Genomic DNA, 12,274 nt, shown 5'->3' with positions numbered 1-12,274 from the left:
AGGGAAAGAAAGAAGAGAATCCTTCCCAGAACCCCAATGTCGTGTAGTTCACTGACGACAACAGAAAGCATCTCAGGACAGCAGAGGTGTAGAAAGAGCTCTTTTTTATTTTTGTTTGTTTGTTTGTTTGTTTGTTTTTGTGCTCAATCTGAAAGAGTGACTGAATAAATTTAATAGCCTTCATCAGATTTACTGTCAGAAACATTGCATCCCTTAGGATGAAATTAGTTTCTGGTGCAAAACACCAGCACAGGACCAAATGGCTGGAGTGTAAAACTGGTTTATGTTTTAGAAGCAGTTTTAAAAGTTTATTTTGAAGGGGATATCAATCTATCTTCAGCATGAAAACTGCTGTCTTAATTGAAATTAGTGATGATACTATTTGTGTCTTTGTCTTCAACTTGTACCCATCGCTGCCTCCATTTGGGGAGTAGATTGGTGTTAATTCTGTGTTTATGCCAAACGTGTAGAGTGCACAGAATATATGTGTTTTGTAATAGCTGATATAGCTGAGCCATGCTATGTAAAGTCCTAGTGCTTTTGTGTCCGAAATGCATGTGGTTAGAGAGGTGCTAACAACTCACCGCAACAAGCGGGAGTGCCTTTAGTTTTGGAGTCACAGTTATGTACCATTTGATTTACTCAATTGAACTGCGTAGCGAGCATGGTTTAGTGTGATTTTTAAGCCTAGCCATATATAACATAAAAGTTACTTTGATATTTGGTGTTTCCATCCGCCATTCCACCCTCCATGCTTTCTAAACCCTGGCTGCATTTCAAATAATAAAGTACTCTTCTGTTTCTGTGTTTTCAGGATATTTTAGGGCTCATTATGAATACAGAGAAACAGCAAGAAACATTTTGCTTTTTAGCTGAGATTAAGTAGATATCAACTGGTAAGATTAATTATCATTGGATATTTGAAGTACACAGGCAAAGAACAAAATCAGTAACCTTAGAGCTATATGATAACAGCTATGCATCATTATATTTAATTGAATTGATTTTAATCTACGAAGTAGTAAGGTGAAACTACGGGTTATGTTACTAGAAGCTGTATTTCTTTTTTTCTAACTTCTACTGGTGTTGGACAATTTTCTGGGAATGCTACTTAATCATTCAAAATGTGGCAAAGATCACCAGGCCTGTGCCACATCTTTTCAGGTAGTAGCAAGGAGAGGGCCAGTTCCACAGAGAAGTGCCGTTCATAAAGGAGAAGGGACACAAGTTTGCAGAAAAACACCTCAAAGGTTAATGACAATAATGGAGCGTTTTAAAGCTTGACAACTAAAATGAAGAGAATGTAATGTAGAGGAATTAGAAGACAGCACGTGAACAGGATACGTGGGTAATCAACACAAAAAATTATGTCCTTTTGCAAATAATGGTGGTCATATACCTTTGCTCCAGCACTGGGGTATTTGTAGAGATAAATCAGTCTGACTGCCGTGAAACAGAGCTTTCCAGGGACAGGTACCCCCCTCCTCCCGGTGCTGTCTGTACACCCCGGTAAACCACCCTGTCTGCTCTGTTCTGCTGTCGTGAGATCTCTCTCTTACTCCAGAGCTAGTTCAGATATTTCTGTGCCCTTGTAGCCCTGAGCTGTGTAGTTTTAGCCCTGTTTGCCAGCTGCACGCTCATCAATAGCTGAAAGCAGCTTGCTTATGCTTTCTGCTGCTTTTAGAGAGGAGTCTTGTTCACCCGTCCAGTGCACCATGGTAGATCTGTTCTTGTTTTGATATCATTACAGGTTCTGCTCCCTACGTGTTGTTTTATGGACACCAAATAATATATGGGTGTGGGAAGCAGGGGGAGGATATATGTGGAGGGATAGTTTGATGAACGGTGCGCACAATTTATGCTGAGATGAATGCTTCGGTGTACTTATTTGGAAACTGAAGGCTCTATTTTTAGCATAGGTAAGAAACTTTGGAAACCTGCCAGAGCAGGCAGCATCCTTCTAATTAAGCGTAGGCCGGGCCACCCACAGAGTCATACTTTCTCTCACCTCCACATTGATTCTCAGACCGCCTTAAGTAACAGATATTTATGTCAATTTATTGACATAAATTACTATTTTTCATGTTCCAAAGACTGACAAACTGAAGCCAATAGTTGACCTGTGGTAAGTTGTACCTTAGGGAAAGGGCAGATGCACGGTTAGAGCCCAGCCCTCCAGCCTACAAAGCTGCTGGATAATTTGGTATATCAGACTTAGTCCCAGACTCTGTTCTCTAGCCCAAATGAAACTAGTAAATGGAAGAAGCAAGACTGGAATTTGAGATACTTGGGTTTATCTTTTTTTGTTGTTTTTTTTTGATGGGAGTTTTAATGTAAATCTCCTGCCTTGTGCTTGTGCAGAAATCCTCCCACATCCAAATCAAAGGTTGTCTTCAGGTAGGGTTGCAGTTTACCGTTTGGAAACAGCCTGCTGTGGGAGGTGTGAACTTCCACACCCTCCAGTGGTAGAACTGGAAAGGCTGCTGCAATAAATGGGTTTGGTGGTAATATTAAGTCTTCTACAACCAGCAAAAATTAATCTTTTTCTTGTACAGAGACCAATCACGTTTGGTCCTGATCTAGCTCTTGGGCTAATAGTGGTATTACCATAACTCAATTACTGTTTATTCTGCTACCATTAATGCAAAATAAGCAACAGGACAGAAACGCCAGGTGTGGCAGTGCAGTACTGAGTATGTGGTATTTACACCTAATACCTTTTGTCATTAGATTTATATTCAGACTGCAAAATTAAGCTATCTTTAAAGAAATGCCTTGTTTTAAAACATGATATGATTGTTTCTTGGGGAGGCACTCCTCCTATTCTCCCCATAGCAGTAGCTCACCAGTCAATTCCAAGTGATGCATGGGCATGGAAAGAAGCATTTGGTTGTTGAGCAGTATTTTTCAGCTGTTCTTCATCACTGGGAAAGACTAACAAGCTGGTGGGAAGTGTAATGCCAGAGAGTAAATCTTTAACAGCATAATCCAGGGGATTTTTGTTAAAAGCCAAAACTGCGAAATTAAGAGGAAAAGGTTCTGGTTGTGTTATATGATTTCCATATAGGGTCTTTCACTGAAATGATCCCGTACGTAGAAATTGGTGCTGTGAGCAATCCTACATGCGCTGTATCTGCACCACCACTGCTGTGAAAAGCTGGTCACAAGGCCATGCTTCTCCAGAAACTGCCCTGGTAGTGGTGAGAACAGTTTTTTTTTAAAGGATGGATAACTTATTGCAGTAATAATCAGTGTGAGCAGGCATGAGTATATTTTAATATCATCTGCTGGAGGAAGAAACGGTGGTAGTAAGACTAATCTTCAAAGCTGTGTGGTGCAGCATTATTAAGCTCATTCAGCAGAGATGATACAATCCAGTTGATAAACTACAGTGACCAGTCATGATTGCAAATGTGAGACCCTGCCTCCCTCCCATCCCCGCTGTCACCTCTGCTCACATCAGCAGGAGCTTGGTGCGAAGATCAGAGGAAGGCTCTGGCCTCCATGCTGTTCTCAAGCCAAAGGGTCGTTAGGACAAAATGGCGTGTGATCCTATAGTGCACTTGATGGCTCTCAGCCTGGAAACTAAGGGTACTGAGACACTGTCTATGGCTTACCAGAGAAAACAGTCAAAGACATTATTTTTTTTCTTAAAAGATACATAAAAATCAATGCAAGCTCCAGACAAATCCTAAAATTCATGGTTGGAAGTATTCCCCATCTCCTTAGTGGTCAACAGCTCTATATATTGACAGGAAAAGACCTGAAAATTCAGTTGTCTTTGACTTCCTGGGGAAACTGAAGCCATGACAACCTTTACAAATTTCTGCGAGCTTTGGGACCATTTAGTTTCTCTTCAGAAAGGAGCTGTCCCATCAGGCACATCAGAAATTCAGTTGCCCTCATGACCGTGCTGGGAAGGACCATCTCCATCGTAGACTCCAGCAGGCCAGGATTGTCTGCAGGCAGTTTTCCACCATAAGCAAGTTGAACTGTGAGGGTTTCGAATGATCTGCAGGAGACACCATGGGCCCTCCACAAAGTCACCGCAAGGTTATTTTTTCCCTGACAGTAGAATAGGTTTGTACCCCTGGTAATTTTAATAGGAACCATCGAGTTGTCACCCATATACTGTCTGTATTCAAAATTAGTGCTTACAGTTATTTTTTTTTTGAGGCATCACATTATAGATATCACATTTCTAACTGCTCCCTGGATTTGCCTCTTCATCAGTTGGTAGGGTAAGGAATTTGCTGTGTTATTCAGGAGCCAAATACTCTGCCTTAGCAGCAGCAGCTTTCCAGGCCACTCAGCTCAAGAGGAGCTGCTTAAGGTCTTTAATAGCAGTTGTCCCTGACCTTTTATTTGCTTTTGATGATGATGAATTTTATTAATCAGGATGATAACACATCATATTCATTGGACAAGTATTAGGTTGGTTCTTTGTAAAATTAAAGACTAGCCCTGATCTTGCAAACATGTAATTATGGGACTAACTTCATGCCTGTGAGTAGCTCCATTGAACTCATTTAAGTGTTTGCAAGTAGCTAGTTACCATGTTCTCGGTGTCCCATATACTAAATCCTCTCTCCTGATGTTTTACTGCATAGAGGAAAACCATTTTTTGGTGTATGTGTTTACAAAAGTAAATTTGTTTTCTCGTATTTGGCAATAACAAGTCATCTGGTCATTTCCAACTGCATCTGACGAAGAAGGCATAATGTATTGGAATATCATTTTTAATAACTGGAAATTGTGTTAGGCATCATTGAAGGAACGTATCTCTTACATCAGAGTGACAGATGAGTGCCCTGTGTATCTATTTGTTGTTAGAAATGACTGTTTATAAAATTAAAGTTCCCTTCCAATCCTTGAAAAGAAAGTACAGAAAAATGGAAAGTCAACAAATAAAATCAGTTAAAAATAAAACTACTTTCAATAATTTAAAAAAATAAATTTTAATAGAATTAATTAAAATGAAATTAAAATTACTTTATTTTCAAATTATATTTCTTTTTACTCTGGAGTCCTATTTCTAAACCTTCTTACATTTAATTTTAATGTGTTTTGTATGAAGCAATAATTTAAAAAAAACGTTTACACATTTTGATGACTATTACAACTGCAGTTTTTATATAGTTTATTCTTTCATATAAAACCTGTAAAGTAAATTTGTTTTGATTTTTAGAACAGAACACTAACCAATTACATTTGCTGCTGTTGAGAGCTTGTCTTCTCTGCTCCTGCCATAGCATTTTATTGAGGATACATGGAACTAATGCAGTATGACCATTTCGTTTTCTGGCTGCCGTTCCACTGAGTTTTACATTTTAGTAACTCGGACTTGCCCCATAAAAGCTGAAATTTCAAAGCTCTTTTAAATATAAATATGCAAAGTCCTTAGCAATGATTCCTTCTTACCCTAGCAATACCCCAGCCCTATAATAAAAATAAAAAGAGTCTGCTGATATGACTACAGATAAAAGATAACTTGAAAAATGCTTCTGAGATCACTAAATCAGAACAGTTTCATTGCTGGAGGTTAAAAAAAACACCATGATTTGGATAAATGAAAACTAGGTAATGACTACGTGGAAGTGATGGGGAAACAGAGCTGCTATTACAATGCACATTCAAATGGTGGTTTTCCTGAAAGAAGAACCAGGAGATTTTGCTAACTGGCTGTGTATAATTGTCTATTTTAAGATTCCATCACTGAGTATATTTCTGGCTTGGATATGTTGTTGTGAAATCACATCCAAAAAACACGGATAGCCCAAACTTTCCATGAAAGCACATCGTCATGTGTCTGTCTTAGAAGAATTTGTTTCCAGTGTTTATGAATGTCCATTTCTACCACAGATGGGTTCAGTGCCTGGGCACCAAATGAGGAGGCCGTGTCGGCACTCCTGAACTGACGTCGGTCTCATTCTGCTTCCGAAGTCTACACAGAGTCAGTTCATCCACGTGAATGAACTGTTCAGCGTATATTTTATTTGAAATGCTATAGCTGTAGGAAAAAGAAAAAAGTGCATTTTAAAGATTCATTTTGACAGTGTGTTGCTCAATAGACCTGTTTTATTTGTCTCTTCAGGATGTTGACCTGAAAGCATTTCAGGAAGCTTTGGATACCTGCTGTCTACACCAAGGACATGATCAGCTGGAACTGCAAGAGAAGGAGGAGGAGGAAGACATAAATCAAGTAAATGCTGAAAAAAATGGAAGAAGGGAAAACTGTGAAGAGGAAGTGAGGGAGGATATAGGTCTTATCACTGAGATAAAGAGTAGTGAAAGAAATGGAGTGAATGGTTTTGAAAGGAATATTTTATTTCCTCTCTTCATCTGGAGTGTCCCTTGCAAGGGCAGGAAAGGAACAGTGACTTCAGACGATACTTTGTTAATGATGGCCTTGCACACCTTCTCAAAAATTACCCCTCCAGCATATTTTATGTAGGTGAAATATTCTAAAGTTTACAGAAATCACTTGCAACTAACCATTTTTCAATTTGTTTTTATTTTCTCTATCATGAAGGTGTTGTGTTTGTGGGCAGGGATTTTTTTTTTTTGGCCTACAAACACTGGAGATGTGGATGCTAAATTATACTGCTTTCACCATTTATGTAAAGCTTGATGCTCAGATGTAGAATTACATTTGGGAAACTGGATTGTTCAGATCTTAACATGTGTGTTGTAATTAGAAGGCAGAGAAATAATCTTAATGACGTTAAGCCGAAATGGGTGCACTTTGGGGTTTATTCTCTCTGAGAACTACAATGAAAAGAGCATTTGATTGAATGAATCGAATGAATTGTTGAGACCTTGTGAGAGCTGAGAACATCAGATCCGGGTGTCTTGGCAGCCCCTTTGTTCACCACTGCCCTGGCAGCTAGGTTTTGAAAAAAATACTTGATTTTTCCACAGTGGTGGGTAGGTGCAGCCTCAGAGAGGAGGAAAGCCCAGTTCTGCTGTTGTGGAACAGAGTAGGGATGCTCCTGCTGTGGAGTTACTCTGCTCGTTCTAGCAATGTGACATTTCCCATCAGGATGAAGACTTGATGGCGAGGTCAGCAGCAGTATTTCACAGACCTGTGCTCTGTTTCCTCTTAGACTTTGATTTTTACCTCCTTTTATGTAAAATAGCTGTGCTTTACAAAGCATTTCTGTTTCTTCTGTCACAGAGCAACCGTGACCATGTAGGTTCCCTTCTCTCCTTAGAGGGCTATTTACAGCTTCTATCATCGCAGATGGAAAACATGCTAGAGGTAAATGAGAAAACACATGTATTGCTAATAGACTCGAATACAGTCAGTGATTACTGGATAATGACTTGCTCTGTTTTATCTAATAACCACACCCCACCCCCACCCCCCCAGGGACTATATAAGCAAATAAATGTAGTAAAGCTTACCTGAAGATCTTAAAGATGCTACTGTCCACCTTTTGCAGCAGCTGTCATTGGCTCTACTTGAAAAAATTTCCCTAGTAACTTGTCTGGGATATGAAAGCTACAAAGTCCTGTCTTTCCTGTGACCTGGTGTTCAAAGTTGGATGGAGCAGCTGGACAACTTAATTAGTTCAACTAATAATTCCCTTTCTGAAACATAATGCCAGTTTGCATGTATACAGCAGCTCTTGGTGTGTTTCTCTAGAGCAACACTGAGTTATTAAGCACTAGCAGCTATTAAGGATTTGTGGTGAAAGATTACAGTTGTCATAAATATTGGGTCAAGTGCTTACAAGGATACTACCCTCAAGATGAACAGACTCATCTTTGCCGCAAATGAGGTCAGTCAGCATTGGCAGCAAACTCATTTTGTTTTCTTTTCTTTGTCTTCTGGGCTTCTGATACTATTGTTTACTTTCTGGGTGCCCACCTTCACAAAAACCAGTTGTTACCTAAATTGGAGTCTCCCTCCTCTCCCACGGCTCATAGCTGCAATCATCAACCATGAAGCTACTCCCTACATTCCTTTTTTGCAATACTCCAACGACATCTTACATACTCTTCCCATTGCAGGGGCTTTCCAGGTTCATTAGTGTTTTCCATATAACTTCATGCTTATCTCTGGAGCACCTGGTTTTGGGAATCTCTAGGTTGGATAGTGCCTCCTTCTTTGTTCAGCTTTGGTAATGGGTTGCACGCTAACAAGGTTCAGAAGTTTCTCAGTTTAGTTTTCTCTGTTCTTTTCATAATTTGAAAGGAATTTGGCTGTAGCCTTTATGTAGCTATAACAATACATGGTTGCATATTTTATTTAAGACTATTAATGCACTGCCATCTTGTGACAATTTGTCTCTTCAAAATGGATTGCTTGTTTCTTCAGATACCAAGTCTTTACAGTGTGAGGGATTTTTTAATAGTTAACTTGCTAAGAATATTTATTTTGAAGGGCTTAATTGAAAATACCAGCCCTATCTCACAGACTACAGGTGGTTCAGCACAAGGTAACTTCCTAGGAGAAATAAGGCAAGAATTTCTTCTATTACCTGAGCTCCCAGTAAGCATAGTAAAGAACTTAAGATGTTCCAGTCTTTATGGTACGTCATTCCTTCCCTGTGGAAAGTGTCTGTTCAATGAACAGCAGTCAGAAAAGCCCTTTCCTTCACCACAGTAGGGATGCTCAGCTATAGAGGAATCATATCATATGCTTCTTACTTAATGTATTTACATTCTCAAGTTTTTTGTATCTGTTTATTTTATGACTACTCTATCGTTCACCAAGTGCCCTGACATAATCTTGGGCAGTGGCTTTGCACTTCTAGGACCCAGCAACTCTAACCCAGGCCCACAAAAAATGGGCTTTAATGCTGCTGCAGCACTCATTTATTGTCGGGACTTCAGGGCTAAGGGATCGTACAGCAGCTTTGTTTTTGTAAAGAAAAACTGAGTAGTAATGTAAAGTCAAGAGACATCCACAGAAGGTGTGTTTTGGGGGGGATTGTTTCCTCCAAACTGATTAGTAAATGAGTTGAGTTGAAATCTGAATGCAATAGACCTCAGTTAAGAAGGAGCTAAGCCAAATGTGGCAGCTCACAGCCCCAAAAGCTTTATAAACTGTGAAAAAAAAGTAGTGAGACTGTGACAGCATGATCTCAATGCTCCTGTCCTCCCCTCTTTTCTTACACCACTTGTTCTCACTGATTAACTCCTGCAGGTGAGCTATTTATCTTCTCTACAAAGTTAATTTTCTAACAGTTTAACACCTTGAACCAGCTTGCCCTGGAATCGGATGATTATCAATACCACTACTAGGGAAGGGTCAGGACTGCTTCTCGTAGAAGGACCTTTTCTTAGACCAGATCAGATGTAACATGGAGGCTGCAGTTTGATGTAGACTTACCAACAGTCCCATTTCTATCTCTCAACGCTCATCAGTCCCAAACTGTCCTTCATGAGTTCTCCTCCTCCAATCTCTTATGTCTCTTTTCTTCTGCACCCTTCCCGCTTCCTTTTGCCATATGCCAACACAGGTAACACTTTGTACAAATGGGAAACAGTATTCAGGATAGCTAGAAGAAGAGATTAACGTATACAATTTTGACTTTATTAAAGTCAACTAGTGGAATATTAACAACCAAATTGGTCGAGACTGTGTAGGTGAGGGATGTAGAGACATTAATTTTATAAAAGATATCATTCTTCCCCCCCCCCCATCATCTTTTAGGTGAGTTTACTGGAAGATATACAAGTTGCGACTTCTAGTAGAGGCCAAGACCCATCATCCTCGCACCACAATATAAGTTTGACCCAGACACTTCACCACTGTTTCAGTCCTTATGATGCCACGGTACTAAGAACAGACAACCCCACTCAATCAAATTCAGAAACAAGACATTTACAAAGGCAACAGTCTTTTCCTCAGTCAAGCTCTAATACCACAAATCCAGAATCACTACTTCATGGGTCCAATTTGACAGGGCTTTTTTCAGCTGCTGACATTAGAAACCTAACAGCCCATGATGACAATTTTGAAGAAATTAAACTCATGGCTTTGGCTTTGGAGGAAGGCTTTGATCCTATGGAAGTTTCTCAGCTCTTTGAAGAACCTGGCTCAGATTTGGAACTGTCTTTGAATTCAAGTCGCAGCACTACCTCTTACTCAGTCTGCAGTGAAGGTGCTGTTGGGTACAGCAGTGATGTCAAATCTGCTTCTTCACATAGCCATTGCCAAGAACACACTAAATACGGCCATGTGGGATATCCAGGTGCTTCAGAGTGTTCTAGAGAAGCCACACTTCAGCAGTTTCTTCATACCACCACTTGTAATCAGCTGCCAAGTCAAGCAGCATCCACTCTGGAGCATCATCAACAGATATGGACAAAGAAACCAAACGAAGTAAAGGATAGGTGCCATAACTCTGCTGATACAAATGCTAGCAGCGATGAATGCCGTGCAAAAGCTCTGAGAATACCATTTTCAGTTGATGAAATTGTGAGCATGCCCGTTGACTCTTTCAACACCATGCTAGCAAAGAACCATCTGACAGATACTCAGGTATCACTTCTACGTGACATCAGACGAAGAGGAAAAAACAAGGTCGCTGCCCAAAATTGTCGTAAACGCAAACTGAATGCAATTCTTAACTTGGAAGAAGACGTGTGTAATCTTCAAACACAAAAGGAAAGCCTTAAAAAAGAGCATTCCCAGTGTAGCAGATCAATCAGCCAGATGAAGCAAAAGTTAAACAACTTGTACCGTGACATTTTCAGTAGATTGAGGGATGACCAGGGTAGACCTGTTAACCCATGCCAATACATCATTCATTGCAGTAGCGACGGCAGTGTTCTCATAATACCCAAACATTTGGCCAAACCAGAACAGAAACAGGATAACAAAAAAGAGCAGAAACAAAAATAAGATGGATGAAGATCACTTAAGTTTTATTTTTCCTGAAGTATGATAAGGATATTTCTGTGAAGACTGGAGGTGACTGATTACAGTAGTACAAACAGAAAAGACTACATTTGAGGAGGGACTGCATGTTCAAGGGTCTGGCAAATCCAGCCGACTGTGATCTATTAGAAAGTCTACTAACTGAGACTTCTGAATGAGGCAATCTGTTTAATTGGAATTAAAGGAGCTAGCCATCAGTGTAAGTAAACACTTACGTAAAACTCCCTATGAAAAACTCTCAGTTTAGTTTTGAGAACATCAGTGGGGGGGAAAAAGCAAGCTTTACATCAAAGCTACACATGGAAGAAAATTGTGTTTTAGTCTCGAGTATTTAATTCTTCATAGACAAAGTGACCTTATTTTATTATTCATTTTTGGCACTGAAAGAAAAATTGTAGCTAGCTCAAGTTCATCTTCACCTTAAATTCACTGTGGATTTCTATATTCCTAAGAGATATTCCATGCTTTGCATTTGTTCAGAACTGTTCTGCTTTTCCTAGTTTTTCCTTTGAGGAGAGAGGCCCAGGAGGCTATTGCATTTTTCCTCACTACTTTCACCATCATAGCTCCAAGCAAACATAATGTACCAATTAATTTTACAACTCGTATGGTCAATCTGCAAATAGATTCTGAAAAGTAATTAGTATCTGATTCAACATTGTCTTACCTTCATCCTCTCCAACTGAATCATTCTCAACTTTCTTCCATAAAAATGAGCGATGGTGAAGGACTTACTGTTCTGCTTCCTAGTCTGTGGTATATTTACTTGTGTACCTTCTCCTTTCCCATTTGCATACCTTCCTCAAGGAGAAGTACTAAAGTTTTTCTTTTTAGCTCTTTAAAACTGGTGTTTTTTAAGTATCTTCAATGTCATGCATTTAATTTTTTTTTTTTTAAAGATTTTTCCCAAATCTTTAAAGTGACTTAAATTGAACCAAATTACTATTTATCTGTTCTTGTAATAAGGAGGTTACACTCTGATAGTGGCTTTCAATTAAGAGAAGAGCTTTTGGTTTTGATATTTATTTATTTGTGCTATGAAAAAGACGACATTTTATTCACTCACGTGCTTATGCACAGCAGCTTATCCTTTTCTACTTTACAACATGAAAAGGGTCTGCAAAAAATACGGCCTAAAGGAAGGAATGTTAAGAGGTATACTAGTATTTAAGATATTAAAATAATTACTAATATAAACAATTAGATAGCAACAAATACTTTTTGTATCTTTTATAAACAAAACCATAAAACTGGTATTAAAAAAATCATCTCATTGGTCATGGCATGATTACAACGTAGCAACTTTATAGTCAAGTATGTTAAAAAAGCACTTGCACCACTTTATAAAAACTACACATACATGCAATACAAGTTTAAATG

The 12,274-nt window shown here is 39.1% G+C and overlaps 1 protein-coding gene across 1 annotated transcript; it reads left to right on the top strand.

The window, feature by feature from the left end:
* Window positions 1–6,094: 6,094 nt before the first annotated feature.
* Window positions 6,095–10,858, top strand: NFE2L3 (nuclear factor, erythroid 2-like 3; the record flags this gene model as incomplete). The annotated part of the gene is made up of 4 exons (XM_009701242.1): window positions 6,095–6,247; window positions 7,178–7,261; window positions 8,390–8,497; window positions 9,665–10,858. Coding segments are annotated over 4 exons (1,539 nt in total), but the record flags the coding sequence as incomplete, so codon positions are not given.
* Between the last annotated feature and the right edge of the window lie 1,416 nt (window positions 10,859–12,274).

The sequence above is a fragment of the Cariama cristata genome, unplaced genomic scaffold, assembly GCF_000690535.1.
Source record: "Cariama cristata isolate BGI_N322 unplaced genomic scaffold, ASM69053v1 scaffold17015, whole genome shotgun sequence".
NCBI classification, from domain to species: domain Eukaryota; kingdom Metazoa; phylum Chordata; class Aves; order Cariamiformes; family Cariamidae; genus Cariama; species Cariama cristata.
This window is presented reverse-complemented; position numbering and strand designations above follow the sequence as displayed.